At 35.0% G+C, this 17,001-nt stretch overlaps 1 protein-coding gene across 1 annotated transcript in view; it reads left to right on the top strand.

Annotated features, from left to right (window-relative positions):
• PIK3CB (phosphatidylinositol-4,5-bisphosphate 3-kinase catalytic subunit beta) overlaps positions 1-17,001 on the top strand; it is a 168,879-nt gene that overhangs the window by 93,830 nt on the left and 58,048 nt on the right. The window contains exons 8-11 of the mRNA XM_046666294.1: positions 6,984-7,235; positions 8,667-8,763; positions 12,227-12,357; positions 14,487-14,537. Coding sequence (XP_046522250.1) covers positions 6,984-7,235; positions 8,667-8,763; positions 12,227-12,357; positions 14,487-14,537 — 531 coding nt within the window. The remainder of the gene's footprint in view (positions 1-6,983; positions 7,236-8,666; positions 8,764-12,226; positions 12,358-14,486; positions 14,538-17,001) is intronic.

Here is a 17,001-nt window from a genome sequence, read left to right as displayed (position 1 = left end):
CAGAAGCCTGAACTCAGTGCTGTCCCAAAACTAGAAGATGGCATTAGTGTAGTCAGAGCTCAAAATGCCTTCTAATTATAGCTTTTGTGGGAAAGGGGTCTTGTACCTCACAAAGAGAATGAGGATCTCCCTCTCCACTTTTTTTTTTGTGGTTATTTTCTCTGTTCTCATTTGCCCCAGTCTCTAAGAAGTCCTGTGGCAAGAGCAATGGGGACAGACCTAAAATGTAGAGAGTTGAACCTTCCTCTCTTAGGAAGTTAGGGGAGTTGTAGCTCCAAGAGAATGGTGTAAATCCTCCTTGGCTTCCTCCCTACCCCCCTTTCTGTTCTTCTGCTGTTTGGCATAGTTGCAGGAAGTGCACGTGAATAAAACCTTAGCTTTCTGGCTGAGTGACAAGAAAAGAAGAGCCCCAGGCAACCAGACATACGTGGATGATTGCAGAGTGGGAAGAGCTCAGGAAAACAACCCCTTAAAGTTGTTTATGCTTATAGGTTTCTTCCTGAGCTGTACATATGTGGATCTGAGTTTTAACTGCCTACATACTTTCAGAACTGAACTGTGGTGTGGACTACCACCCAAGTCTCAGACTGGTCATTGTATAGTGCACACATAGGACAAATCCAAATAGGCCTGCAGAGGATTTGAATAGTGAACCGGTATTGGAACCACTGCGTACAAGAAGGCTTGTTGGAACTTGCAGCCTGAACCTAACCATTGTCTCCTAAAACAAACATATTAACGTTCTCTGTAGGATATAAACAAGACCCAGAATTTTATACCATAATGGTCAAAATGTCTAGGATGCAATACAAAATTAGTTGGCTTATAAAGAACTAGGAAAATCTCAAGTCATATGTAATGATAATCAACAGATATCAATGCTGAGATGACATAGATATTGAAATTATCTCACAAAGATGTCAAAGCAGTTATTATTAAAAATGTTCCAACAATTAAGGGCAAACATAATTGAAAGGAGTGGCAAAATAGAAAGTCTCAGGCAAGAAATAGAAAATATAAGGAGGAACCAAGTGGAAAATTTAGAGCTGAAAAATAATAACTAATTAAAAAACTGAACTAGTGGAATGATAATGAGAAAGGAAGGAGTTGGTGAACTTGAAGATTAATCAATAAAAAACTTCCAGTTTGAACAATAGAGAGAAAAATTGGGGAGAGAAAACTCTACAGAGCCTCAGATACCTGTGCAGCAATATCAGAAGATCTAACATTTGTGTTATCTGAGTCCTAGAAAGAAAAGAGAAAGAGTACAGTTCATAAAAACTGTTTAAGGAAATTATTACTGTAACCTCTCCAAAGCAGGCAAAAGACATAAATAGAACAGATTTAAGAATCTCAGCAGACCCCAAAGAGGATAAACCCATAGAATTCCAAGCCCAGATACATACCATAATGCACTTATTAGTCATAAATCATAACACCTCATAGTCTTGTTGTATGCCTCAGCACTCCTAACCTGTTAAAATATTTATAACCTGAGGAAAGAAAGAAACTGTATCTTAATCTTTTTATCTCAATGCCTGGAACACTAATTAAATATTTGGGCAATGAATTAATACATTTCAATGTAACTATCTCTTAACATCTTTGTGTCCTTAGTTGAAGGTAGCAGATGACTCCTCCCATAAGCCAGAACAAATCTGCCACTTTACAAAGTGATACTTGATGAAACCATGGGAATTTCAGCCTAGTCATGCTACTGATCTTTTTTGTGTTCATCAAAGGCAAAGTATAGTGGATTTTGGCAGTATTGTTGAACAAGAAGGAAATTAGGTGTCAAAGCCCAACACAGAACCTTTTTTTTTTTTGAGTACTTTATTTTTATTTATTTATTTTATTGAGGTCATAATCGTTTATAACATTGTGAAATTTCAGTTATACATTGTTATTTATCAGTAACCATGTGTATGTGCCCCTTTACCCCTTATGCCTACCCTCCAACTCCCTTACCCTCTGGTGACCACTAATCAGTTCTCTTTGTCCGTGTGTGTATCTTCTACATACGAGTGAAATCGCACAGTGTTTGTCTTTCTCTGTTTGGCTTATTTCACTTAACGTAATACCCTCAGAGTCCATCCATGTTGTTGCAAATGGGACAACTTTGTCACTTTTTATGGCTGAGTAGTATTCTATTGTATATAAACACCACATCTTCTTTATCCATTCATCAGTTGATGGGCACTTGGGTTGCTTCCATGTCTTGGCTTTTGTGAATAATGCTGCAATGAACATAGGGGCACATAAATCTCTTTGAATTGTTGACTTCAAGTTCTTTGGATAGATACCCAGTAGTGGGATACCTGGGTCGTATGGTATTTCTATTTTCAATATTTTGAGAAATCTTCATACTGTTTTCCATAGTGGCTATACCAGTTAGCATTCCCACTAGCAGTGTATGACAGTTCCCTTTTTTCCACATCCTCTCCAACATTTGTTATTTTTTGTCTTGATGATTATAGCCATTCTAATGGGTGTAAGGTGATATCTCAGTGTAGTTTTCATTTGCATTTCCCTCACAATTAGTGATTCATGTGCCTGTTGGCCATCTGTATATCTTCTCTGGAAAAATGTCTGTTCATATCCTCTGCCCATCTTTTGATCGGGTTAGTTGTTTTTTTCTTGTTGAGTTGTATGAATTCTTTATATATTTTGGAAATTAACCCCTTGTTAGGTATATGATTTGCAAATATTTTCTCCCAGTTGGTGAGTTATTTTTTGTTTTGTTGATGGTTTCCTTTGCTGTGCAGAAGCTTTTTAGTCTGATGTGGTCTCATTGTTTATTTTTTCTTTTGTTTCTCTTGCCTTGAGTAGACATGGTATTTGAAAAGCTACTGCTAAGACCAACGTCAAAGAGCATGCTGCCTGTGTTTCTTGAAGGAGTTTTATGGTTTCGAGTCTTACCTTCAAGTCTGTAATCCATTTTGAGTTAATTTTTGTGTATGCTGTTGCTGCCAGGGGCCTGGGTTCTTGTACTGGTAGAGCTGTTGTTCGGGCTGCTGCTGCTGAGGGCTAGGCCACAGGTTCTGCTCTGATTTCTGAAGCCTCAGGTCACAGGTGCCACCTGCCACTGCTAGGGTAGGGACTAAGCCACAAATGTTGTTGCTGGTCCTGTAGCGTCTGGCCAGTGTGCTTTGTGAGACCGCAAGTCAGGGCACCCTGTTCCTGCTGGGAATATCTGAGTTTTGGTTGCTGTCCCCACTGCTGGAAAGACCAGCGCCACTGCCAGGGCAGTAGAAGGGGGCTGGGTTGCTGGCACTGCTCTGTGTGTGTCCTGAAGCCTGAGGACATGTGTGGCACTTGCCATGCTGAGGAGGGGCAGGGGCCAAGCCATAAATAAGTGCCTTTGCATCCTGTGGTTGCTGGCGTGTGTGCTAGTATGAGGATCCCCATTTTGGATCGCCACTTCCGGAGGAGGGAGAGGGAGCTGGTCTCCTAGTTCCACTGCCTCCTAGAGATCCAGTCCACCAACCTTTAGATATATTGAGGCATGGATCCCTCAGGCGTTCTCGTGTGCTGTTCAGGGAGTCCTTTGTTGGTCCATAGATGTCAGACTGGTTGGAACTTAGAGGAGAGAGACAAAGGGAACAACTCACTCTGCCGTGATGCTAATATCGCTATCCTGTTGAACTCCTTTTAAGATAAGATTTGGTACAATGGGGGCGAACCTTTCCTAACCTCCTGATAAATTAAAACTCCCATCTGTAGTGTGTTTTCAAACTGATGCTCAGTCTTCCTGAGATATATTAGGAAGGAAAAGAAGACTTGGAAATCTGGGTTTTGCGCTCTTTCTTCCTACCTTCCATTTAATTTTACTAACACTAAATGCCATTTATTGAGCATTTCCTGATGGGGCTATTTCTTAATTGCTGAGCAAATAATTGTTTTATAGTTCTTACAGGCAACTGAAATTTTCTTTAGAGAATAAAGTAATTATGAAAATAAACAATTGTGTATCAATATGCTTTCTCTTATTCTGTCTTGGCTGTTATAAATACTAGTATTGTTGGTTGCTCATAGTTTAGATACTTTGGGTATAGCATAAAGATAGATACAAAGATTTCCTAAATGTGCTGTTATATGTAAGTCCATCTTTGTAATTATCCTTATCATCTTCTTTACAAACTAAAAATGAAAGTCCCCAGACTTTTTGCCTAATTTCTGTGAACACAAGGAAATATCATTTAAAGTGGTTTAGAGACGTGGACTTAAACAAAAGTTGCCTAGGCTATGGCTATTCAATCTTGAAACTGTTTGTTTAAAAATGGGAAGACAAACCTAAATGATTGTTTTTAAAAAGGAATACCAAAAAAAAATTTCCGTTTCCTTCTTACTTTTGTTACTTTGAATGAGTTTTGGGTTGATTGTGGGCATTTGGTCGTATATCTGTTTATAGGATCTTAAATTTAGATCATCCAGCTATTTTATGTGATGCTTTGTAGAATATTAATTATTAAATATTTTAAAGATAACATTATAAAATAAAATCCAAGATCACTTAAGACAATGACAAATCACCAATATTCTTGCTATCCTACTACTTTTATTTGTATTCTTTTCTTTACACACTCAACATGTGAATATGCTTTTGATGAGTATATATAATATTTTATTTCATGTTTTATTTGATTACATCATAAATAATTTTCCCCTTTTATACAGTGTAGGTTTCATGATACATTGAAAGTAAGAGACATAGAGTATCTAAGTAGATGCTGGTACCATTCTCGTTGTGGTAGAGAAAATAGGTGATTATGGTTAGTTAGTTTCTAAGGAAGAGTTTTGTTTGAGTTTTATATGGGAGAGACTTGCATAGGTTTATAACCTGCTGGGGAGAGAGATTTTTTCCCCAGTGCAGAGGAGCAAAGGAGCAAGGTCTAAGTACTTGGAAAGTTGGAACAAGGTGGAACCAGGAACCCTGACTAGAAGGAATGCCCTTTTTGTTGTGAAGTTGAATGGAATCAGTTCTGTGTTCAGATAAAAATTCCTGGTGGCATGAGAGTTTACTGTATTTTTAGTAATCCTGTGTAATCCCTATTACTTACTTTACTGTGTTAAATAATCGATATGTATTTGAAATAATCAATTTTCTTCTTTTAGCTTCATTTTTTTTAAAGATTTTATTTTTCCTTTTTCTCCCCAAAGCCGCACAGTACATAGTTGTAGATCTTTTTTTTTAGTTGTGGGTCCTTCTGGTTGTGGCATGTGGGATGCCACCTGAGCATGGCTTGATAACTGGTGCCATATCCGCACCCAGGATCCGAACCAGCAAAACCCTGGGCCACCGTAGTGGAGTGCACGAGCTTAACCACTCGGCCATGGGGCTGGCCCCTTAAAATTTTTTTAAAGGAAAATTTCAAACATACACAAAAGTAGAGAGATAATATAATCAACTTCTATGAACCCATCACTTGGCTTCAGTAGTTATTCTGACAGCTTTTTAATAATTTTTCTTTTTAATTATCTTTTTAATGATTTTGAAATATTTAACCCTTTAATCCATCTATGTTTATTTTGCAGGAGTTAGATTACTGAATACTATTTATTAAAGTAAGCCATCCTTACCCTGTTATATTATGAAGTGTTTAGTTTACTAGCCTGTAGTTCTTTTTATGCCAGTATAACATCATTTAAATTATCTTAATAGGTTTTAAACTCATATAATTGTAATATATTATGAATATTTATAATAATTTAAAAAATTAATGGTATCAATATTTAAAATTTTGTATTACAATTTACTGTGTTTTAATATCTTTGGATAAGAGATTCTTGGGTTTAGCTTCATTTTCAAAATTAGGATAGTCACTCTTTTAACAAGTCAAAATTTTTATTGATAAGCTTTTTTAAAGATTTTATTTTTTCCTTTTTCTCCCCAAAGCCCCCCAGTACATAGTTGTGTATTCTTCGTTGTGGGTTCTTCTAGTTGTGGCATGTGGGACGCTGCCTCTGCGTGGTCTGATGAGCAGTGCCATGTCCGCGCCCAGGATTCGAACTAACGAAACACTGGGCCGCCTGCAGCGGAGCGCGCGAACTTAACCACTCGGCCACGGGGCCAGCCCCTTGATAAGCTTTTTTAAATTAAAGAAAGACAAACCTAGTAATTGCACATATGTATTCATTCGTTCAGTAAATATTTATTGAGTACTACTGTGTGCTCTGATTCTAATTCTAATTCAGAGTTCTAACTCTAGTTTTAGAATTCTAATGCTAATTCAGATGTGACTGGTTGACTAATGTCACATCTGAATAAATCAATATAAAAACCTTTTACCTTAAAATGCTTTTACCTTAAAGTATGTCATTGAGTTAGTTTCTGTGCTTTAGTACTGTTTTTAGTTCTACTTTTACTGCTCATTTTTAAATTGGAGATAATTAGTCATGTCTTTTAAAAAAACTATATAAATGACTGAGTAAAATTTTCTGGGACATTTTACATATGTCTTGCTTCACTCTGGACCTGAGTCTTTAGGAAAAAATGAAAGACAGCGATTTGTAGCATAATCGTAACTATGGCTAGAATAGCTTTAGTTGGCTCTAGGCTTATAATGACAAATTCATAAATTATTAAGAAGTAGAGAGAGACTTTGGAGACATTTTGTCTGCATCTGCTTTCTCAACTATACAGAAGAGTAAGACAAGGCCCCGAGTAAATGAAGTCAGTGGAAGCAAGCATATGATAGTAGTTTTTATACTTATAGTTTTGGTTTCTTTAGACCCATTTATACCATTGAGACCCCTGGTATTTTTTAGATGGCCTACGCAGTAAGTGAAAAATAGGTTAAGCTAACAGTTTAAAATGTGAATAATTTACTGATTAATTTCAGTCTGATGGTTCTGTGGACAGGTAGGCTTTTTTAGAGTTGGTGTGCTTCTCCCAGTATATGTTTCTTCATTCTCCAAAATAGAGGTGTTTCAGTGGTGCAATATTCATGATTCTGTGTTTGTTTTTGTCTCTCTCGTTACAGGTTCACGTCAGAGCTGGCCTTTTTCATGGTACTGAACTTCTGTGTAAAACCATCGTAAGCTCAGAGATATCAGGGAAAAATGATCACATTTGGAATGAACCACTGGAATTTGATATTAATACTTGTGACCTGCCACGAATGGCTCGATTATGTTTTGCAGTTTATGCAGTTTTGGATAAAGTGAAAACAAAGAAATCAACTAAAACTATTAATCCCTCTAAATATCAGACCATCAGGAAATCTGGGAAAGTGGTAATTATATACTTATATACTAACATCTGAAAAAATTTTTATAATGGAATAATTTTAAGACCCTTTGAAAAAATTGAATAATAGAAGTAAAATTAAATCATATAACTTTGATCCCTAAGAAGTGATTTCAAAAAGACAATAAATCTCCATTTTTATGTCCTGTTCATTCGTTTCTTCTTTTGGCAAATTTATTTTAGTAAATATACTATAAGTGTTATAAATGTAATACTTTTTAGCATATATAGTTAAAAAAGAATGAGGAGATTTAAAAAATTACAGATCTATAGTCCCTTCACAAAAATTCCAGGTGCCGGATATGTACAGGTCCACAGTCCCTTCATGAAAATTCCACGTGCCAGATATGTTTCAAAATTCAGAATTTTGCACATTTTAGAAAGGTCATTGATTTCTCACTCAACACACCTTGGAGGGTCTGGGACACAAATCTGTAGTCAAACACATCAATATCTACCAGTGAAATACATGGAAATTCAAAATAAATGAGACAAATGACTATTAATTAGCTTCATGTTATTTCTGTCCATGTTTTACTGTCAAATGAGTTACCAAAAAAACTTTAATTTTCAGAGTTTTTTGGATTTTGAAAATGTGGATAAAAGACGGTGGATCTTTTCTGATATTCTCATCTTCCATTTTATATTTTTAGTCTAGTCTTTTTCATTTTTTTCTTAGTTTATAAAAAGTTTTTTTAAGGGATGGGGACATGAGTTTTATACGTTTAAGAAAAATTGGTTACTATATTTATCTATGTGAATTTGTATTCTTTCATTCTTAACATGAGAATGAAAGCATTTCCTCTGGTAATTATCATAGGTTTTTTAAAAAAATAAATTTTAATGTCTAAAAAGTCACAGAAGAGTTGCTTCCTTAGTGTTTTTCTTCCACTGATACAGAATTTTACTCAAAGCATTCGAGTATTTATAAGGTTTTTTGATAAACTGTGACCAAGTTAATTAGTCTGAGTGTCTGAGCGTCTACATAAAAGTCCCATTAGCTTGGTGCTTCCTTTTTAGAAATAGAAATAAATTCTGTAATACCTGAAGACTTGGCCTTCTCTTATGTTAAGATTTGTATGCTTTGAAAGCTTATAAAACATACAACCTGACATTATGTCACACATATTTTCTTGAATCATTAAAAATTCCTCACTGTTGTCAATGGCTATACAATTCTGTTTTTTGGATATACTATTTTATTGTGAGACATTAATTGACTTTTGGGTTTTCTGGAATCATTATAAAGATGTTGAACATTTCCCTATGGATATCTTTTTATTTTCACTGGTGTTTTGGGAATCATCTAGAACTGTAGAAATTTGTAGAACTAACATTATTGAACACAAAGCATGTACATGTTCACACCTTAAAGTTCATTCTTAACATATTTGTGCAATGTTATCTTTTTCAACAGCATTATCCAGTAGCATGGGTAAATACGATGGTTTTTGACTTTAAAGGACAATTGAGATCTGGAGACGTAATATTGCACAGCTGGTCTTCATTTCCTGGTGAGAATTACATCTGAATCCTTAGTGTTAAAGAGTAACTTTTGGCATGTGGAGTAGCTAATGTTTCTTTATGAGTCACTCTTTTTTCCATTTAGTAAAGAAACCATTATTTCGTGTCTTTGTTTATTCTAAAACAGGTTTCCAAAAAAAAAAAAAAAAAAGTGATTTGTATTTGAGTATATTTGTTATGTCAATGCATGTGTTCTCTCTTTAAACATTTTGTTTTTATAGGTTTTTGAGAAATTTTCCTAAGAAATAATGTCTTCTTTATAACAACCTGTATTGCTCCTAATTGTACTAAATTTCTACACTAATAGAATGAACATGCACCACTGTGGGAGGAATAGACAAAACACTTGTTCTTTAGTTGACTTTAGCCTGAAATTTGAGCTAAGAGGAGCAACATCCACATGCTGTATTTCTCAAATACTAATCAGAGTACACTCAGGGGGAGATGGTTTTATCCCCATTTTACAAATGAGGAAAGTGAAGCTCAGAGATAAGAAATTAGTCATTGTTATATAATTGGTTCAAGCTTAAGATTTGTACAGAAAACTGCTTGACTCATTCCATTATCACATATTGCTTTCCCAAATGTTGGAAATTTTAGTGTAAACTGTGCGTTATAACAGTTGTTTTCTTTTTTTTCTGTCTTCATGGTTGGTTGGTTAGTAAAATTGTGTACTTGCATTTTTAAATTATTTTGTGGGTGACAGGCGTTTGAAAATGTTCATCTGTTAGTGGTTGCTACATGAGAAAGTGTTCTTGGATAATCAGTTATCCGTGAACATATTTATAAACTCCTCACATTCTAATACTTTGTGTGTGTGTATATTGTTTTATTCCTACCCTTTCCTGCATATACCTCCAATAATTTTCACTAATCACATTATTCTCCAAATATAGAAGAGCAGTGTGCATTTACACATTTCTTAAGAGGAACTGTCGTTTTACTGAGTAAAAATTATGCATTTCACCAGTATACTTTTTTGAAAATCTTAATTTAGATTCACACATGTTTTCCACAACACCAAGCAACTTGACTTGTATTTTTAGAAAAATTTTTGGTGGTATTCACTTGGCATGCCATGAACCTGACTTAGTCTTTAACAAAATGTAAGATGAAAAATAATAAATGAACACATTTGCCCTGCATGTATCAACTCTAGAATTATCATATTTATCTCAATAGGATCAAGCCAGAAACAAAGGAACTACTCTATAATCTAGAGTCCCTATGTCATCATTAAAAGATATGTAACCACTTTTATTGGTTGCTTTTGTATCTTTCCAGAATTCTTCATGTATACGGTAGGAAATACAAATGTAGATTTCTGTTTTTCTCCCTATTCTTCCGCAAAATACCACGTTTTGTGCCATGTTCTGCTCTTTGCACTTTTAACCTTGTCTATCTACATAGAGTCTTACTGCTGCTGCTTAAAGCAGAGTTATCTTTTGATGTTATAAACAGTGTTATAATGAATAACCTCGCTTATGTGTGGGTATATATCTAAGATAAATTTCCAGAGGTGGATTTATTGAGTCTAAGAATACATACAGTTTTTTTTTTTTTTAAAGATTTTTATTTTTTCCTTTAGTACATAGTTGTATATTTCTCGTTGTGGGTTCCTCTAGTTGTGGTATGTGGGACGCTGCCTCAGCGTGGTTTGATGAGCAGTGCCATGTCCGCGCCCAGGATTCGAACCAACGAAACACTGGGCCGCCTGCAGCTGAGCGCACGAACTTAACCACTCGGCCACGGGGCCAGCCCCTGAATACATACAGTTTTAATTTTGATCAGTAATCACAAATTGCTCTCCAATAGAGATTGTACCAATTTGTACTCTCCAAAAGTGTCTTTATTTGTGGTCACTTTTAACCAAGATTACCTTTACATGTTTGGGGCTGATAGGAATACAAAAATGCTAACATTTGACTTCAGGTAGGTTACATTTGAAGGACAAATAAGTATAATGCTATTGGATAGCAAGTATAGGATTATAATTTGCTGAGATATCAGCCTTAGAGGTGTATAAATTAGGAGAATTGCTTCTGTTCAGGTGAAAATGGAATCTGTGAGATGTGAGAATATTAAACAAGAGCAGCAAAGGATTAATTATGGAGCTGAAACTTGTAAATACTTTGTAAAGATTTTCTAGCTTTGGGAGATAATTATGAGTGCGCATACTATCTGGACGTTAAACCTAGACCGAATGGACTTTTGTCTTTTATTTCCTCAGGAAGTACAGAGAGAGCAGCTGTGCTAAAAATCAGTAAAGGGAAAGAGAATTTAGTTTGGAGAGGGTAGACTTGAGATTGTAATGCTAACTGTTCTCTCTTCTTGAGTTTATGTCTCTTCACAGTTTACTTATCTGTGAAATGAGAAAGTTATATGAGCTCCAGGGTTTTACGACAACATTGAAATTTTTAGATTCCCGTGCACAGTCCTATGAATGGACCATGTTTCGAGTGGTAGAGAAGAAGAGGGAGGGCACTGAAGAGAGAAGCAGTTGGCGAGATTAAAGGAGTTCCACTTGAATAGAGTGTTACAGAAACTACCAGAGAAGGTTACAGAAATTACCAGAAAAGGTTAACTGTATCAGCAGCTACGGGATAATAAAGGAACATTAACAACATTAGATTTATTAAAAGGAGTGTCATTGATGATTGTCAACATATCAGTTTGGGTATTGTGATGACCGTGGAAATCAGATTACATGTGATTAAGAAATCTATATATGGTGATGTGTCACTTAACGCTGGGGTACGTTCTGAGAAATGCATTCTTGGGTGATTTTGTTGTGTGAACTATAGTAGTGTAGCCTACTACACACTATATATACTAAATTTTTTTGTGAGGAAGATTGGCCCTGAGCTAACATCTGTGCCAATCTTCCTCTGTTTCTTGTATGTGGGATGCTGCTACAGCATGGCCTGATGAGCGGTGTGTAGGTCCACGCCTAAGATCTGCACCTATGAACTCCGGTCTGCTAAAGAAGAGCATGTGAACTTAACCACTATGCCAGCAGGCTGGCCCCTGTATGGTCCTAGTATTAGGGGACCATCATCATATATGTGGTCCGTCATTAACCCAAATGTCGTTATGTGGTGCATGACTGTACAGTAATGAAATAATAACATTTTCTATGGGCCACCTAATTTTGATGGAGGGAGAGCAGTTCCAATTAAGTTTTTTCCAAGATTGAGAATACGTAACAGATTTAAAGAGGTGAGGTAGCCATTAATTTTTGTTAACTTTCTAGTTGCAAAGATGTATATAAACTCATATTCAAATTTTGTGCCAAGCATTAACAGAAAATTCAAGGCTTACTGATATAAATGTCTACTAAACTTCCTTAGATGACACACTTTTTAAGTAATTTTTGTGGTTGGAGTACATTAAATTTCTTAGTTAAGTTTCAAAAACATTTTCTTAAGCATCAAAATTATTTGCATTTTTTAGATGAACTTGAAGAAATGTTGAATCCAATGGGAACTGTTCAAACAAATCCATATACTGAAAATGCAACAGCTTTGCATATCAAATTCCCAGAGAATAAAAAGCAACCTTATTATTACCCTCCCTTCGATAAGGTAAGCTGATTATTTAAAGGGCCATTATGCATGAAATAATTGAATTATTAGTTTCTGGCTCTGTGTTTATAGTTTAAGCTCTCTATTTCTCTTTCAAAATGTCAAATACATTGACAGCTGGGTTCACTGGAAAGATCACTGAACAGGGAGCCAACTCTGTTTAGTCCTGGCTTTGTCTCTGACCAGGGGAGACATGGCATCTCTGGAGTTCAGGTTTCTCATTTATAAAATGAGGACATCATAGTTGTTCTCTGAGGGTCCTTTTCAACTTAAAAGGGCTATACACGCATTCATATGTAACTCTGAACATGTGGATACAGTAAAACATGCCCAGCATGTTGGTTCAGAGACTAAAGACATAATCACTGCTGTGTTAGAGCTGGTATTCGAAGATGATTTTTGTTGAATATTAATATTAGTATGACTTCCTAAGGTACTGTTATTTTTGTAGAATCTACAGCAAGGACTTTTGTTTGTAAAACACATTGCCTTAGTATACAAACTACCTGTCTTGGGAATGAGGAGAGTATCTGTTAGGGGCTGAAAATAGGGCTTTGATAATTTACATGCTAAGAGGGCTAAGCGTTGTGTATCTTCATTTTTGGCATCTTTGTTTCTGCTGTGATTGATACTGATTTTTGTGAGGAAATCTTTGGGCAAATTCTCAGATAATAAACAAGAAGTTTCTTTTATTTCTTTAATCCATTTGAGAACAAGCTAGCTTTAAAATTTGGTATTATACTAAGTAATATTTAGATTAATCTACCTGTTCACTTAATTGTATTTTAACGTTCAGCACTACCAGACCTGTATAGAGTAGATTTTTAAGGTTGTATGTAAATTAAATTTATGTGACTCAATGTTTCTTCCTTTACTTTCATTTTAATTGAATTTTACTCACCTAAGAAGTAGCTTTTTGTTTAAAGTTCTTCTAAATTGTTTTTCTGATCAATAATATACAACCAAATTAAATTTTGTGATTATTACAATAGAAATCTCAAATATGTCAGGAGCTGTATACTTTAGTGTACATTGAGTAGAAAAATGTACCTTTTGATTCATCAATTACATTTATGCCATGGCTTTCTTCCTTAGAATAAAAGTTTTCCATGATGCGTAGCTATCTGTGATACATTTAATAGTTCTAGCTCTGACTATTTTTGTGTTTAATTATGTCAACAATCAGGTATAGTTCATTTTGGATCAAATGAGATGCTTTTTGAGGTATTTTTATAATATAACATACTGTGAAATTATAAGTATTTCAATCTAATACTTCAAGAAAAGTCCAGTTTCTTTAAAATGTTTTATTTCAGCTTTGCTTAATCTACAATGGTCACTAAACTTTCCTTTTGCCTTTATAAAATCCTTTGGAGAGTCTGTCTTTGAAGATCAACTTGGGATGGAGATTTTAGTCTTTAAATATGTATAAATATGTTTATACTTAGTCATTTTCCTTTAATTGTACAATTTATATATTATCTTTGTAAAAACAAATCAAATAATACAGATATAGAGTGAAATTTCTCATTCGTTTTATTTAATGTAACTTTTTTTGTTGTACTCACTTGCAAACATTTTGCTTTTCAAATCAATTTTAATGGTTATTGCTTAATTATTCAAGAATTTGCTTCATTCTTTTCAAGAATCAGAGTCCCTTTTGAACTTAATGAATTTTAAAAATATTTTTAGGCTCTCTCTTGACATTCCTTCTACTTTTGATATCTGTTAATTCAGAAAAAAACATAATGACAAATGACAAAAACATTCTATTTTTAGTAACTCTTACATAGCTGCATTTTCTTAACCAGAATACATTTATCTATATTAAAATACTTTTTTCATGTACATGTGCTAGCCACTACTTATTCTATGTACAGACAGTCTTAGTGCATCCTATGAATCACAGTCCCTTTTAGTAATACCATGGTTTACCAGTGGTCAAGAGTGTGAACATTGGGAATCACTGCATAATATTGTTTTGCATTAGAAATTCATGTTTACATTATAAAGAGTGGAAATGACAGACCATATTACTTCCTTGTAGTCTAAGTACAAGTGTAGTGATTTACACTTAAAATTTTACAAATATGCGGCCAAAATTTAATTAAAAATTTTTTTTTGAACAGATTATCGAAAAGGCAGCTGAGATTGCAAGCAGTGATAGTGCTAATGTATCAGTAAGTATCAAGGTTTTAAAATGGCCCTTTCTTATTATAAAGTTGTGCTCATTATTAGTTACCTTCATCTCGTTTATGGTAATGAACTTTCAGAAGACCATAGTCATATGCAAGAACAGTCGGTGAGTGTGCATATGTACATACTAATGTTTTGTTAAGTAGCAGCTGTGTGTAGGTGGTGTGTGTTCAGTGGTAAGCCGTTTTCTGATACAGGCATGAGTTCAATAGCTAGTGTGTAAGAGATGTTAGACACCTCATAGATTAACTGTTGTTATTCAGTTGAAGGAGGAAGCTCTAATTTTATTTATTTCTCTCATGTAACAGCAGATATAATCAGGCCAGGCTTCTCAGTGGTGGGGACCCAGGTTTCTTCCATCTTGGTGCTTTGCCATGTTTAACATGTAGTGTCTATCTCATGGTTTAATATTGGCACTTGAGCTTCCTACATTGCTCCATCCCAGCCAGCAGGAACAGGAAAAGCACGACTAGAGACCACACACATTCTTTTTGAGAATATCATTAATGTGTCTCATTTCTGTCACATATCGTTAGCCAGAACTTAGTCACATGGCCATACCTAACAACAAGTGAGCCTGGGAATTGTAGTCTTTAGCTGGGCAGTCATGTGCTAAGAGTAAGAGATTCTAGTTACTAAAGCAAGAGGAGGAGAATGCATATTCAGGGAGAAACAGCAGTCTCTGCCACTCACACTGTTCCCATTGTTTCTGCCCAGAGACTACAAAATAGTTACTTTATTTACCTTGCTTGCAATATATATATTATTTCTACTATCTATACTTTTTAATTTAAAATTTTTTCTAGTTTAAAACGTTGCTGAGTTCTAATCTGATATTCTCTCTTTGTGTCATCAGTTTACAACTTTTAAGTGTCTTCAGTAAAGCCATTCTACATAGAATGGTAATTATATAGGGGCCAGGAGGCACGATGGAGATGATGTATATGTTTTTGTCGTTTGCACAAAATCACAGCACTGTTTCACGTTGGCTAGTTCAGAAATGCCTGGCCTAGTCTGTTCTTCTGCTTTGCCATTAGAGTTCTCAGAAACTTCCATAGCCCCGCAGGGCAAGTCATCTGCTACTACAAATACTTTGAGTGGTTCTCTTTAATGAAACAAAAGAAGTTTATAACGACTATACACTTATCAGCTTGTCAGGCAATTAGTGAAACAGATCATATAGTTTAAGTTTAAGAGGTAACAGTTATATAGGGATATCTTCATTCTAATGCCTCTTTTTAGTTACCTTTTATTAGTCTTAGTATTGCTTGTTGAACATCAGAAACATAAATTAAGTTTTACTATTTCTACTGGAATCCACTACTAGATTACAGGGTTTTCTCCTTGCTGAGGATGCAGTATTGTTACCCAGGTTTGATGTACTTTTGTTTTTGCTGAGGAAGATTTACCCTGAGCTAACATCCATGCTTATCTTCCTCTATTTTTTAGTATGTGGGCCACCTGCACAGCATGACTGCCAGCAGAGCAGTGTAGGTCTGCGCCCAGGCCGCTGAAGTGGGGTGGCGCTAAACTTAACCATTAGGCCACTAGGGCTGGCCCTACTTTTTTTTTTTTTTTTCCATTGGGCACATAGTACAATTAATGAATTGTGAAACCAAAAATGAAAGTTTTTTTTCTGTAATCCCCACCTGCTTTCCTCCTCAGAGATAGCTGTGTAAATAGCTAGCTAATAGATAGCTACAAGCTATCCAACTTAATACTATATATGCACTTAGATACCTTTATGTGTAAATATGTATGTCCTTTTTTTAAATAAATGAGATCTTTATGTACATAATTTTTCCCTTTTTCTTTTAATGCATTTTGTGGATCTTGTCGTGTCTTCATGAAGAGGTCCACTTCTCTCTTTTTAAAGCCTTCTTAACATTCCATGGGATTAATTATTAGTAACCATTAGTTATTAAACATACATACTCCTACTCATGGATGTTTTGCTTATGTCCAAATATTCTCTACTAAAACAGTGTTTCAATGAATATTTTGTACATTCTTCCTTTTACATTTGTGTATTTTGTAGGATGTATTCCTAGAAATGAAATTATTAGATCAAAAGATATGTGCCTTTTTCATAAGAATTTTGCCAAATTGCATAGCCTGAAAGATGTAAAATTTACAACCCTGCCCACATTGTGGAAGAGTTCCTATATTTTTGCATTTCTGCCAACCCTTTTAATATGTCAATCCGGTGGATAAGAAAATGGTGTCACATAACTTTAACCTGCATTCCCTTGTTACTAGTCAGGTTCGGGTTTGTTTGCTTTTTAAATTTCAGTAATCTTTTAAAAGATTTCTGATTATTTCTTTTTTGTGACTATAAAGTCACCTTAGTTCTCTCTGAGGAATTAAATAATCTTGTTTTTAAAGTGGTCTTGCTTCTTTTGGCATCTGTCTTTCTTCATATTGGTTTTTCTCAAATGTTTGATGATT

This window comes from Equus quagga, chromosome 1 (assembly GCF_021613505.1).
Source record: "Equus quagga isolate Etosha38 chromosome 1, UCLA_HA_Equagga_1.0, whole genome shotgun sequence".
In the NCBI taxonomy this organism is placed as follows: Eukaryota; Metazoa; Chordata; class Mammalia; order Perissodactyla; family Equidae; genus Equus; species Equus quagga.
This window is presented reverse-complemented; position numbering and strand designations above follow the sequence as displayed.